The sequence below is a fragment of the Harpia harpyja genome, chromosome 14 (assembly GCF_026419915.1).
Source record: "Harpia harpyja isolate bHarHar1 chromosome 14, bHarHar1 primary haplotype, whole genome shotgun sequence".
NCBI classification, from domain to species: Eukaryota; Metazoa; Chordata; class Aves; order Accipitriformes; family Accipitridae; genus Harpia; species Harpia harpyja.
The window spans coordinates 40,223,627-40,236,812 of NC_068953.1; the positions used below are offsets into that span (position 1 = coordinate 40,223,627).

General features: G+C 53.1%; 1 protein-coding gene across 1 annotated transcript; it reads right to left on the minus strand.

The window, feature by feature from the left end:
• Positions 1–7,445: 7,445 nt before the first annotated feature.
• On the minus strand, positions 7,446–9,500 carry LOC128150670 (uncharacterized). The gene is made up of 4 exons (XM_052807032.1): positions 9,397–9,500; positions 8,887–9,153; positions 8,553–8,777; positions 7,446–8,309 (listed from the first exon to the last, which is right to left on the minus strand). The coding sequence occupies exons 1-4, from the start codon at positions 9,498–9,500 to the stop codon at positions 7,583–7,585; spliced, it is 1,323 nt and encodes a 440-aa protein (XP_052662992.1). The 3' UTR covers positions 7,446–7,582.
• Between the last annotated feature and the right edge of the window lie 3,686 nt (positions 9,501–13,186).

Here is a 13,186-nt window from a genome sequence, read left to right on the forward strand (position 1 = left end):
CCCACAATCTTTACCGTTTTTTCCCCGATTCTCTCCCCCATCGCACTGGGTGTGGGGGGAGCGAGTGAGCGGCTGCGTGGTGCTTAGTTACCGGCTGGGGTTAAACCACGACAACAAAACAAACCTTGCAAAAAGCATTGCAAGTCCACGTGCAGCTACAGATACGGTTACAGGTACCATTAGAGACACAGAGAGTGGTACAATCACAAGTCCCTTTCTGCGTTGGATGAGATGAGCAGCCAGCTTTATTGTGCTGGGGGATAGGGGCCAGCACTTGGGGCTGGCGCATGCCCGGTCAGCGGCGTCTTCCAGGCCGGCTGTAAGGTTTTTGCGCCCGCCGTTGTAACCGTGAGCGGTATCGGATCCGGTCTGGCCCAGGGTGGCTGGAGCAACTGCTACTTTCAGGCACCGGGGAGCTGCAGGATGGCCCCAGTGGCGCCTGTTTGATGGTGCTGGGCCTGCTGCTCTCATAGCCCAGGGAGCTGTGGGACAGCCCCGATGCCGCCTGGCTGGTGGTGCTGGGGCTGGCAAGCTCTGAGTTGTCACGGGAGACTGCGAGGGGAGGCAGGAAAGTCAGCGGCACGGCCACCCAGCCCTGGGGAAGGAGAGGCCATCGTGGTGCCCACAGCCTTCCTGGAGCCAAAGCCCACCCTAAGCCCCTGCTCCCAGGCCTAGCTGGGACACTGGCCACAGCAGCACAGGGGCACCCGGGTGCTTTGCCTCTTACCAGCGCCCAGGCCAGCACAGCAGTTGCACTCCCAGGTGGTTGCGCCGTTGCTCAAGCAGAGGCAGCGTCGGTGGGTGCCTTTGGCAGCACAGGAGCTGCACAGGAGCCCTTGCCAGGGCCTGGGGAAGCAAAGGGGTTGCTGGTTGTGAGGACAAAGTGACGCAAGCAAGGAATGGCCCGGCAGAGCCCTTGTTCTTAGTCCTTCCTCCCCGAGCCCGTGTGGAGACAGAGAGCCCGTGCAGAGCCCTAGCTGGCTGCTTTGGCAACCTACCCCTCTTCCTCTGCCTGCTCGCTGCCTCCCGGACAAAGGCGCTTGCTGGCGTTGCAGCGTCTGTGCCTCTGATAGACTGGTCCGCATGCCTGGTCACTCTCCCATGATGGTTGTCTGCTGGAGAAGGAAGGGAAAAGTGTTGAGCCCCTGCTGGCCCCAGCATCGGGCAGGTCCAGGCTGTCCCTGCTCCTCTGCCCCCACCCTGTTTCCAGCTCCTCCGTGAAGCTGAGGACAAGAGCCAGGGGACAGCAGGACAGGCCTGCTGGGGCCGTCCCTGGCCTGGCACTGCGCGCTTGTGCTCGATGTTTCGTGAGTTGGGAAGAGGAAGAACCACCTCTTGGAGATTCGAATCCCCATGGCGAGCATTTCCATCACAAACTGATCTTGGTTTCGGCAACGCAGGCAGCAGAGGCGGACGCCAGCGTGGATAGCCTGTTTCTGGATGCAGCTCCGGTGGAACCAGGCGTGTCGGCATGCTGGGCACACCATGGTGTGGTAGGACTTATTGTCCTCCACGGGGTCCAGGCAGATGATGCAGGTGCTGTTCTGCCCTGGCTTAGCCTTCACGGCCTGCTCTGGGCGGTGCTCCCAGCAGAAGGACCTGGGGGGAAGATGGAAGGGATGGGCGAGGTGAGGTGAGAAGTGCTGAGTCCTTCCCCCGCGATGGGGAGGAGGGCAGAGGAGCTGTGAAGGAGCCCCAGAGCCTGTCTGGGCTCTGGCGCTGGCTGTGGCCGTGGCAGGCTGCTGGGAAGTGTCCCTGTGGGTTCCTCACTTGTGTGTCCACTGCTGACGGGAGAGGGCTTGAGGACAAGGCGGCTCCTGCGTGAGGGCTGGCAGCCCTTACCTGTACAGCCCGAAGAACTGGGTGACACATTCGCCCCGTGAGGCGCAGGGGAGATGGAAGCTGCGGTCACACCCCTTCTCCCCGCAGGTGATGGCGGCGCCCATCTCGCCGCAAATGAAGCATCGCTGGAAAGAGCACAGCAGCCTCTCTCAGGGGCAAGCTCAGGGCCTGCATGGCCGACCCCTTGCCTCCAGGCAGGGCGCAGGCTGTGGGCACTGCTGGCTCACAGCCCGCAGACCTGCCTGGTGCACGAGGCTTGTGCCTGTGCCAGAGCCTCTGTGGAGCTGCTGGGAGCAGGCGTTTGTCCCAGAGCTGGTGGAGGGGCTTGGATTTCTTCCGGGAGGTCCAGGAGGAGCTCCCGCAAGCGTCTCCTGGTGCAAACCTCCCTGCTCCTGCCAGGTCCTCACCTGCTGGCTTGCCACCTGGATTGCACGTCTGGTGTCCTCAGCGAGAAAGCCGTTCCCACTCTCTCGTGGAAAAAGCCCGCTGGCAAGAAACTGCAGAGCAGAGAAGGCCGGGAGCCCATTAGGTCAGCAAGGAAGGGACCATCCCTGGCAGAAAGCTGGAGGGAGAACTCACCAGGCAGTATGTGTGGGCACAGAGCCCTTTCCTTGCTCTTTTGCACCCACAGGTAGCCGGATCAGCCTCTGCCCGGCGACACAGCATGCATGCTGGAGGGGAGAGAACAAATGCTGCTGGGAGCGGGCACCTCTGCGGGGCTGGGGAAGCGTCCCTGTGGGATTGCCCCCAAGGCCCTGCTCTGTCCCTGCCGAGCTGGCTGAAGGGCAGGGCTGGGGCCTTTGGAGAAGAAGGGGGCATGGCAGGCACAGGTGCCCACAGCCCAGCCTGGGCTCCGCTTGCTGAGGGGAGGAGGGACCCTGCCCCAGGGCGGCTGGGGAGCTCCCGCCTTCCTCTCGCCCTGCTCTTGGCCGCAGGCAGACTGCCCCGACGACCCCTCTGTCAGCCATGGGGAGCCGTGGGGAGGGATACTTTGCTCTCACCTTGCCCCCTCGAGTCGGGTTCCTGCCGCTTCATGGCGAACCTGGTGCACAGCGACGGTGAGCGCTTGGAGAGCCTCCGCCTCAGCAGCGCTGGGGTTTCTCCTCCGGACGCTCCTCTGCCAAGCCTGAGGGAGCAGTGGGACGCAGCGAGCTTGCCACACAGGCCCCAGAGCCCCGAGGTGCGAGGCTCCCCTCCTCCCTCGCCAGCCCCGGGCAAGCCCCTTCCTCCTCTGCCCTCTCCTCACCTCGCCAGGTCGCACCAATGCACGGCCGGAGCCCAGCGGCCTGTCATCCACGCCTCGGCGATGGGTCACGGTGGCCGCTGTGACGTCACCACCGCCCGTCTGCGCGTGCCCCCAGCGTGGGCAGGGGTGCCCTCGGCTACCTGCCACCCCTGTGACACGGCCACCGCCTCACAGGGGTGGCTCTGATATGCCGGGGCTGAGCCCTTGGCGCACGAGTTGGGGGGGGCGGCTGCTCTTGCACCCGTCTGGGGCTGCGGTGCTGGCACCGGTTGCACCGGCACCGACTCCGGCTTTGCACGTGCGATCTTATAATGCCATGCTGACGGCGTGGCCTGTTTTAAACCTGCGTTTGTACTTGCCTGTCTTTGCTTTTCTACGTCAGCGTCTTATGTGAGTGCTGCAGAGGTGGCGTGACGAAAAATGGGGGGCCAGGAGAGAAGATGCTTAGATGCCAAGTGGTGGACTTGGAAGAGCGACCTTGGGGTGTTGAATGATGCAGAAGAAGTAACTGACTCTTCTGTTTGCCTGTTTTGTGTAAAAGTCGTGTATTTCACACAGGAGAGGGATTTAGTTGTAATGTTAACGTAGCTGAACTAACTGCTTCCGAAGAGTAGCGCAATTTACAAGAACATTTACTTTTGTTCTCGAGAACTATGACTTGGCATCTTACCAGTATGGTCATGCTACAGAATTCCTCTGAGGGTGGAGGAAATACCTTCTTCAGAAGACGTGAGACAACAGTGAGATGCTGAAATACATGTCTTCTGCTACGCTCTCTGAACGGCCTTACGGTTTTTGCAGGGATGCCGTTGAAAAACAGCTATTTCTGGGCCTGCCTTTTCACCTCCGACCTTATGAAGAGCTTGCCCGGTGCCTTCTATCGCACTGGCACAACTGAGTTGTTTGTCTTTACATCCCATTTCTCAGCCTGCACAAGGAAATGTTTGCTTGGAAAGCTTGGTTTGCTGACAGGCTATAAAAAGGCCCTATATGGCTTCCACTGTTTGTCAGCGTGGCTCAAGGTTTGATTGCTGTTTGCCTGTTGTTTTCTTGCCGTCTCAGCTCACAAAGAGTCTTCTGTACCGTGTAGGTTGATTACCCCGTTATGAGCAGATACGTAATTGTTTTCGCAAACTGACTCGAGCTCCATTTTCAAAGAGCATTTGCATTGTGCATCACTTGTTTTGTCTATTCCAATCCTTTTATTAGTACTGTCATGTTATTACTGTTGTTATTATCATTATTAGTGTAGAGAAATTCCATGCGGGGACGGACGACAGCACACCAATATGATGATCAAAGTCGCCAGTTTATTGAGCATAGCAGATCACTCTTATACAATTCTCTAAGTTCCTTAAAAGCTCTGATTGGTTGCCGCATGCAAGCATATAGTGTCCACGCGCATAAACGTAAAGGCATAATTGGATGTACTAACTCTGTACACGCGCATAACCGTAAGGCATAATTGGTTATATCAACTAAAACTTGCGAAACTTGTCTCAATCTAATTGGTCAAGATGATAAACTGACAAATTGAGGTTCTTTGTGCCAAGTTCCCTTTATCGTGGAATGTGCACCTGTGTTCTTCTAGTTGGTAACTTTCTTTTTTTGTCTTCTTGTTTACTCTGTTCAAGGCCTTCTAAAGGCATCTGGAATGCTCTTGCGACCGTTAGCTAAATATGTGTCCGCAACAATCAGTTTCTTCCTTTCTGTTCTACTAAACTGTTCTTACCTCAACCTTCTTTCTTCTCAGCCTTTGTTTTTATACCAGCCACATCAGAGCCTGCTCCAGGCTCTGTTACACACTAAGCCTAAAAGAAAAGAAAATGCAAAATCTCGAGGAACAGAAGTTCTGTCTTTAAGCAACCGCAAATTATTGCAGAATTATGTGCACCAAACTGATCCGTAATAAAAGTTTTAAGTGAACTGCATGGAAAACCCCAAAATACTACATCAAAAAACCCGCAACAACTGTCTGAGCAAGAATCCAAATGTGTATGGGTTAATTTTCCTTATAAATCCACAATAATACTTAAAATTGTCTTTTAACGCTCAACAGAACCATTCTGGAACGCTAATAAGTCATCACTTCCTTATGCTTCACAAACTTTGATATGAAAGCTGAGGACCTCTGAAAATAAGAGCAGAGAGTAACATTTTATGGTGCCCTGTCTTCAGCTGGGATAGGGTTAATTTTCTTTCTGGTAGCTGGTAGAGTGTTATGTTTTGGATTTAGCATGAGAATAATGTTATCATTTCACGTACCTGCGCATATACCACTGCAGATGCCATTGCAGGTGCAAATACGATTGCAGACAGCATTGCAGGTGAACGTACGATTGCAGACGGAGATCCCAGTGGAGATGCTGATGCCACTGCAGATACCCTTGGAGAAGCCATTGCAGGTGCAGGTAGATAGGCAGACACTGTTGCTGCAGAAGTTATCATTGCAGAGGCTGCTGATGGTGCAGGTAGCACTGCTGATGCCATAGCAGGTGCAGGTAGCACTGCTGATGCCATAGCAGATGCAGATACCATTGCGGATGTAGATGCCATTTCAGACAGAGATACCATTGCAAATGGCATTGCGGATTCGAGTAGTGTTGCAAAAACCGTTGCATAGACCATTGCAGAGGCACATACCTTTCCTTATAATGTCACAGATGCAGACACCAAAGCCCATACTGATAGCATGTTTCCATACATTCTGTATGGTATGTCTAAATATTTTGATGGTTTTAATGTTTCGTACCGCTCGTGGAAACTGGTTTAGCTGCTAGGTGACTGTAAAAGTGAGATTTGGTAAATAATTATCAGAATTCTTATACTAACACTATGGCTGAAACAATAGACAAAAGTATAGCCAAGCAATCAACTAGTAGAGGTAGTTACTCATAAGTTTTGCAGTTCCTTGCTCTTATGACTAGATGTTCCTGTACACTAGATGAGAACAATGTTGAAACTGACCACATGTGACTGAAACTGCGTTAAGCTTCAAGGTCAAGAATAAAGACTTCAAGGACAGCCAACAAGAACTTCAAATGGGTCGGTGGTCGTAAAAGCAGCCCTTCGACTCAAATGGAGCCTTCATTGCGCATGATCGGATGTAGGCGGTACTATGATAATCAGTTATAATCATTTTTATGTATATGTATACTAATCTGAATAATATGCAATTAGTTATTCTATATAACCTGTTTGTGCTAAAGCTGTGGTATGCACGCCAGGTGGAACTATCCCCCGTGCATCCCGCACTGCAGTAAAGAATACCTGCTTTCTAAAACTCCAAAACGAGTCTTGGAGAGTTTCTTCGACCGGCTTTTCGGTATCAATAGCATTGCAGATGCAGACACCCTTCTAGATGCAGATAGGACTGCAGCTGCCATTCTGCAGAGACCATTGCTAATGCAAAGGCAGGTGCAGGTGCAATAGGAGATGCAGAGGCCACTGCAGACACTCGTAGCGTTACGAATGCCTTTGCATTCTGATCCTGTGGCAGTTGTCGGTAGCATTAGACGTACGGACCGATGCAGATACAAGTACCAGCACTGATGCCATTACCAATACTACTACAGACCCCGATACCGGTACGGATAGAGACAGCAACAGCGTTGCAGAGCGTCACACACATGCTGAGACCCATAATGGTACAGATACCGTTAGAGATATCGTTGCAGGTAGAGGTAGAATTACTCATACACACACACAAACAAAATACACATATGTCCTGGTTTCAGAGCTGAGATAGAACTAATTTGCTTTCTAGTAGCTGGTACGGTGCTATGTTTTGAGTTCAGTACGTGAAGAATGTTGATAACACACTGATGTCTTCACTTGTTGCTAAGTAGTGTTTAGTCTAAAGTCAAGGATTTTTCAGCTTCTCGTGCCCAGCGAGCAAGAAGGCTGGAGGGGCACAAGAAGTTGGGAGGGGACACAGCCAGGGCAGCTGACCCAAACTGGCCAAAGGGTATTCCATACCACGTGGCGTCATGCCCAATATATAAACTGGGGGGAGCTGGCCTGGGGGGATCGCTGCTCGGGAACTAACTGGGCACCGGTCGGCAGGTGGTGAGCGATTGCATTGTGCATCACTTGTTTTGTATATTCCAATCCTTTTATTAGTATTGTCATGTTACTACTGTTGTTGTTATCATTATTAGTTTCTTCCTTTCTGTTCGACTAAACTGTTCTTATCTCAACCCACAATCTTTACCGTTTTTTCCCCGATTCTCTCCCCCATCGCACTGGGTGTGGGGGGAGCGAGTGAGCGGCTGCGTGGTGCTTAGTTACCGGCTGGGGTTAAACCACGACAACAAAACAAACCTTGCAAAAAGCATTGCAAGTCCACGTGCAGCTACAGATACGGTTACAGGTACCATTAGAGACACAGAGAGTGGTACAATCACAAGTCCCTTTCTGCGTTGGATGAGATGAGCAGCCAGCTTTATTGTGCTGGGGGATAGGGGCCAGCACTTGGGGCTGGCGCATGCCCGGTCAGCGGCGTCTTCCAGGCCGGCTGTAAGGTTTTTGCGCCCGCCGTTGTAACCGTGAGCGGTATCGGATCCGGTCTGGCCCAGGGTGGCTGGAGCAGCTGCTTCTCGCGGGCACTGGGGAGCCTCGGAACAGGCCCAGTGCCATCTGTCTGTCAGTGCTGGGGCTGCTGCCTCCCAGCGCTGGGGACCTGCAGGATGGTCCCAATGCCAGCTGGCTGGCAGTGCCGAAGGCACTGCTTTCAGCACTCGGGGCTGGCACACGGCTGGTCCTGCAGTGATTTCCAGGCTGGCTGTAAGGTTTTTGCGCCTGCCGTTGTAACCGTGAGCGGTATCGGATCCGGTCTGGCCCAGGGTGGCTGGAGCAACTGCTACTTTCAGGCACCGGGGAGCTGCAGGATGGCCCCAGTGGCGCCTGTTTGATGGTGCTGGGCCTGCTGCTCTCATAGCCCAGGGAGCTGTGGGACAGCCCCGATGCCGCCTGGCTGGTGGTGCTGGGGCTGGCAAGCTCTGAGTTGTCACGGGAGGCTGCGAGGGGAGGCAGGAAAGTCAGCGGCACGGCCACCCAGCCCTGGGGAAGGAGAGGCCATCGTGGTGCCCACAGCCTTCCTGGAGCCAAAGCCCACCCTAAGCCCCTGCTCCCAGGCCTAGCTGGGACACTGGCCACAGCAGCACAGGGGCACCCGGGTGCTTTGCCTCTTACCAGCGCCCAGGCCAGCACAGCAGTTGCACTCCCAGGTGGTTGCGCCGTTGCTCAAGCAGAGGCAGCGTCGGTGGGTGCCTTTGGCAGCACAGGAGCTGCACAGGAGCCCTTGCCAGGGCCTGGGGAAGCAAAGGGGTTGCTGGTTGTGAGGACAAAGTGACGCAAGCAAGGAATGGCCCGGCAGAGCCCTTGTTCTTAGTCCTTCCTCCCCGAGCCCGTGTGGAGACAGAGAGCCCGTGCAGAGCCCTAGCTGGCTGCTTTGGCAACCTACCCCTCTTCCTCTGCCTGCTCGCTGCCTCCCGGACAAAGGCGCTTGCTGGCGTTGCAGCGTCTGTGCCTCTGATAGACTGGTCCGCATGCCTGGTCACTCTCCCATGATGGTTGTCTGCTGGAGAAGGAAGGGAAAAGTGTTGAGCCCCTGCTGGCCCCAGCATCGGGCAGGTCCAGGCTGTCCCTGCTCCTCTGCCCCCACCCTGTTTCCAGCTCCTCCGTGAAGCTGAGGACAAGAGTCAGGGGACAGCAGGACAGGCCTGCTGGGGCCGTCCCTGGCCTGGCACTGCGCGCTTGTGCTCGATGTTTCGTGAGTTGGGAAGAGGAAGAACCACCTCTTGGAGATTCGAATCCCCATGGCGAGCATTTCCATCACAAACTGATCTTGGTTTCGGCAACGCAGGCAGCAGAGGCGGACGCCAGCGTGGATAGCCTGTTTCTGGATGCAGCTCCGGTGGAACCAGGCGTGTCGGCATGCTGGGCACACCATGGTGTGGTAGGACTTATTGTCCTCCACGGGGTCCAGGCAGATGATGCAGGTGCTGTTCTGCCCTGGCTTAGCCTTCACGGCCTGCTCTGGGCGGTGCTCCCAGCAGAAGGACCTGGGGGGAAGATGGAAGGGATGGGCGAGGTGAGGTGAGAAGTGCTGAGTCCTTCCCCCGCGATGGGGAGGAGGGCAGAGGAGCTGTGAAGGAGCCCCAGAGCCTGTCTGGGCTCTGGCGCTGGCTGTGGCCGTGGCAGGCTGCTGGGAAGTGTCCCTGTGGGTTCCTCACTTGTGTGTCCACTGCTGACGGGAGAGGGCTTGAGGACAAGGCGGCTCCTGCGTGAGGGCTGGCAGCCCTTACCTGTACAGCCCGAAGAACTGGGTGACACATTCGCCCCGTGAGGCGCAGGGGAGATGGAAGCTGCGGTCACACCCCTTCTCCCCGCAGGTGATGGCGGCGCCCATCTCACCGCAAATGAAGCATCGCTGGAAAGAGCACAGCAGCCTCTCTCAGGGGCAAGCTCAGGGCCTGCATGGCCGACCCCTTGCCTCCAGGCAGGGCGCAGGCTGTGGGCACTGCTGGCTCACAGCCCGCAGACCTGCCTGGTGCACGAGGCTTGTGCCTGTGCCAGAGCCTCTGTGGAGCTGCTGGGAGCAGGCGTTTGTCCCAGAGCTGGTGGAGGGGCTTGGATTTCTTCCGGGAGGTCCAGGAGGAGCTCCCGCAAGCGTCTCCTGGTGCAAACCTCCCTGCTCCTGCCAGGTCCTCACCTGCTGGCTTGCCACCTGGATTGCACGTCTGGTGTCCTCAGCGAGAAAGCCATTCCCACTCTCTCGTGGAAAAAGCCCGCTGGCAAGAAACTGCAGAGCAGAGAAGGCCGGGAGCCCATTAGGTCAGCAAGGAAGGGACCATCCCTGGCAGAAAGCTGGAGGGAGAACTCACCAGGCAGTATGTGTGGGCACAGAGCCCTTTCCTTGCTCTTTTGCACCCACAGGTAGCCGGATCAGCCTCTGCCCGGCGACACAGCATGCATGCTGGAGGGGAGAGAACAAATGCTGCTGGGAGCGGGCACCTCTGCGGGGCTGGGGAAGCGTCCCTGTGGGATTGCCCCCAAGGCCCTGCTCTGTCCCTGCCGAGCTGGCTGAAGGGCAGGGCTGGGGCCTTTGGAGAAGAAGGGGGCATGGCAGGCACAGGTGCCCACAGCCCAGCCTGGGCTCCGCTTGCTGAGGGGAGGAGGGACCCTGCCCCAGGGCGGCTGGGGAGCTCCCGCCTTCCTCTCGCCCTGCTCTTGGCCGCAGGCAGACTGCCCCGACGACCCCTCTGTCAGCCATGGGGAGCCGTGGGGAGGGATACTTTGCTCTCACCTTGCCCCCTCGAGTCGGGTTCCTGCCGCTTCATGGCGAACCTGGTGCACAGCGACGGTGAGCGCTTGGAGAGCCTCCGCCTCAGCAGCGCTGGGGTTTCTCCTCCGGACGCTCCTCTGCCAAGCCTGAGGGAGCAGTGGGACGCAGCGAGCTTGCCACACAGGCCCCAGAGCCCCGAGGTGCGAGGCTCCCCTCCTCCCTCGCCAGCCCCGGGCAAGCCCCTTCCTCCTCTGCCCTCTCCTCACCTCGCCAGGTCGCACCAATGCACGGCCGGAGCCCAGCGGCCTGTCATCCACGCCTCGGCGATGGGTCACGGTGGCCGCTGTGACGTCACCACCGCCCGTCTGCGCGTGCCCCCAGCGTGGGCAGGGGTGCCCTCGGCTACCTGCCACCCCTGTGACACGGCCACCGCCTCACAGGGGTGGCTCTGATATGCCGGGGCTGAGCCCTTGGCGCACGAGTTGGGGGGGGCGGCTGCTCTTGCACCCGTCTGGGGCTGCGGTGCTGGCACCGGTTGCACCGGCACCGACTCCGGCTTTGCACGTGCGATCTTATAATGCCATGCTGACGGCGTGGCCTGTTTTAAACCTGCGTTTGTACTTGCCTGTCTTTGCTTTTCTACGTCAGCGTCTTATGTGAGTGCTGCAGAGGTGGCGTGACGAAAAATGGGGGGCCAGGAGAGAAGATGCTTAGATGCCAAGTGGTGGACTTGGAAGAGCGACCTTGGGGTGTTGAATGATGCAGAAGAAGTAACTGACTCTTCTGTTTGCCTGTTTTGTGTAAAAGTCGTGTATTTCACACAGGAGAGGGATTTAGTTGTAAAGTTAACGTAGCTGAACTAACTGCTTCCGAAGAGTGGCGCAATTTAAAAGAACATTGTAAAGGCAGCCGAGCGCTCGTGGAAAATTTTCTTTCTTTCCTTCTTTCTTTCTTCTTTCATTCTTTCTTTCTTTCTTTATTTATTTTTTGTTCGGCAGGTAAGCCCTCATCGAAAATGTCTCTTTTTCTTTTGTTCTTTCTTTCTTTCTTTCTTTCTTTCTTTCTTTCTTTCTTTCTTTCTTTCTTTCTTTCTTTCTTTCTTTCTTCGGCAGCCGAGCCCTCATCGAGAATTTCTTTCTTTCCTTCTTTCTTCGGCAGCTAAGCCCTCATAGTCAATCTTCCTTTCTTTCTTTCTTTCTTTCCTTCTTTCTTTCTTTCTTTCTTTCTTTCTTTCATCTTTCTTTCTTTCTTATTTCTTCTTTCTTTCTTCCTCAGCTGAGACCTCGTCGAAAATGTCGCTCTTCCTTTCTTTCTTTCTTTCTTTCTTTCTTTCATTCTTTTTTTGGCATCCGAGCCCTTGTCGAATATTAATTTTTCTTTCTTTCTTTCTTTCTTTCTTTCTTTCTTTCTTTCTTTCTTCTTTCTTTCTTTCTTTCATTCTTTCTTTCTTTCATTCTTCGGCAGCCTAGCCATCATCAAAAATTTCTTCCTTTCTTTCTTTTTTTCTTTCTTTCTTTCTTTCTTGCTTTCTTTCTTCGGCAGCTAAGCCCTCATTGAAAATATCACTTTCTTTCTTTCTTTTTTTCTTTCTTTCTTTCTTTCTTTCCTCCTTCCTTCCTTCCTTCCTTCCTTTCTTTCTTTCTTTCTTTCTTTCTTTCTTTCTTTCTTTCTTTCTATCTTCGGCAGCCGAGCCGTTGTCGATAATTTCTTTCTTTCTTTCTTCTTTCTTCGGCAGCTAAACCCTCATCGAAAATATGTCACTTTCTTTCTTTCTTTCTTTCATTTTTTTTTTGGCAGCCGAGCCCTCGTCGAATATTTCTTTCTTTGTTTCTTTGTTTCTTTGTTTCTTTCTTTCTTTCTTTCATTCTTTCTTTCTTCTTTCTTTCTTTGTTTCGATTTTCGTCAGCTGAGCCCTTGTCACATATTTCTTCTTTTCTTTCTTTCTTTCTTTCTTCCTTTCCTGTTATTTCTTTCAGTCTTTCATTGTTTCTATCATCGGCAGCCGAGCGCTCGTCGAAAATTTCTTTCTTTCTTTCTTTCTTTCCTTCGATCTTTCTTTCTTTCATTCTTTCTTTCTTCTTTCTTCTTTTTTTCTTCGGCAGCTAAGCCCTTGTCGAAAATGTCTCTCTTTCTTTCTTTCCTTCTTTCTTTCATTTTTTTCGGCATCCGAGCCCTCGTCGAATATTAATTTCTTTCTCTCTTCCATTCTTTCTTTCTTTCTTTCTTATTTCTTTCTTTCTTTCTTTCTTTCTTCTTTCTTTCTTTCTTCTTTCTTTCTCTCTCTCATTCTTTCTTTTGATTTTCGGCAGCTGAGCCCTCGTCAAAAATTTCTTTTTTTTCTTTCTTTCTTTCTTTCTCTTTCTTTCTTTCTTTCTTTCTTTCTTTCTTTCTTTCTTTCTTCTTTCTTTCTGTCTTTCTATTTTCGGCACCGGAATCCTCTTCGAAAATTTCTTTCTTTGTTTCGTCTTCTTTTTTCTTTATTTCTTTCTATTTTCGGCATCTGAGCCCTCATTGAATACTTTCTTTTTTTCTTTCCTTTTTTCTTTCTTTCTTTCTTCCTTTCTTTCTTTCTTTCTTTCTCTCACTCTTTCTTTCGATTTTCGGCAGCTGAGCTGTCGTCAAAAATTTCTTCTTTTCTTTCTTTCTTTCTTTCTTTCTTTTCCTTTCTTTCTTTCTTTCTTTCTTTCTTTCTTTCTTTCTTTCTATCTTTCTTTCTTTCTTTCTTTTTTCGGCAGCCGAGCCTTTATCGAAAAGTTTTTTCTTTCTTTCTTTCCTTCTTTCTTCTTTCTTTCTTTCTTTCTTTCTTTCTA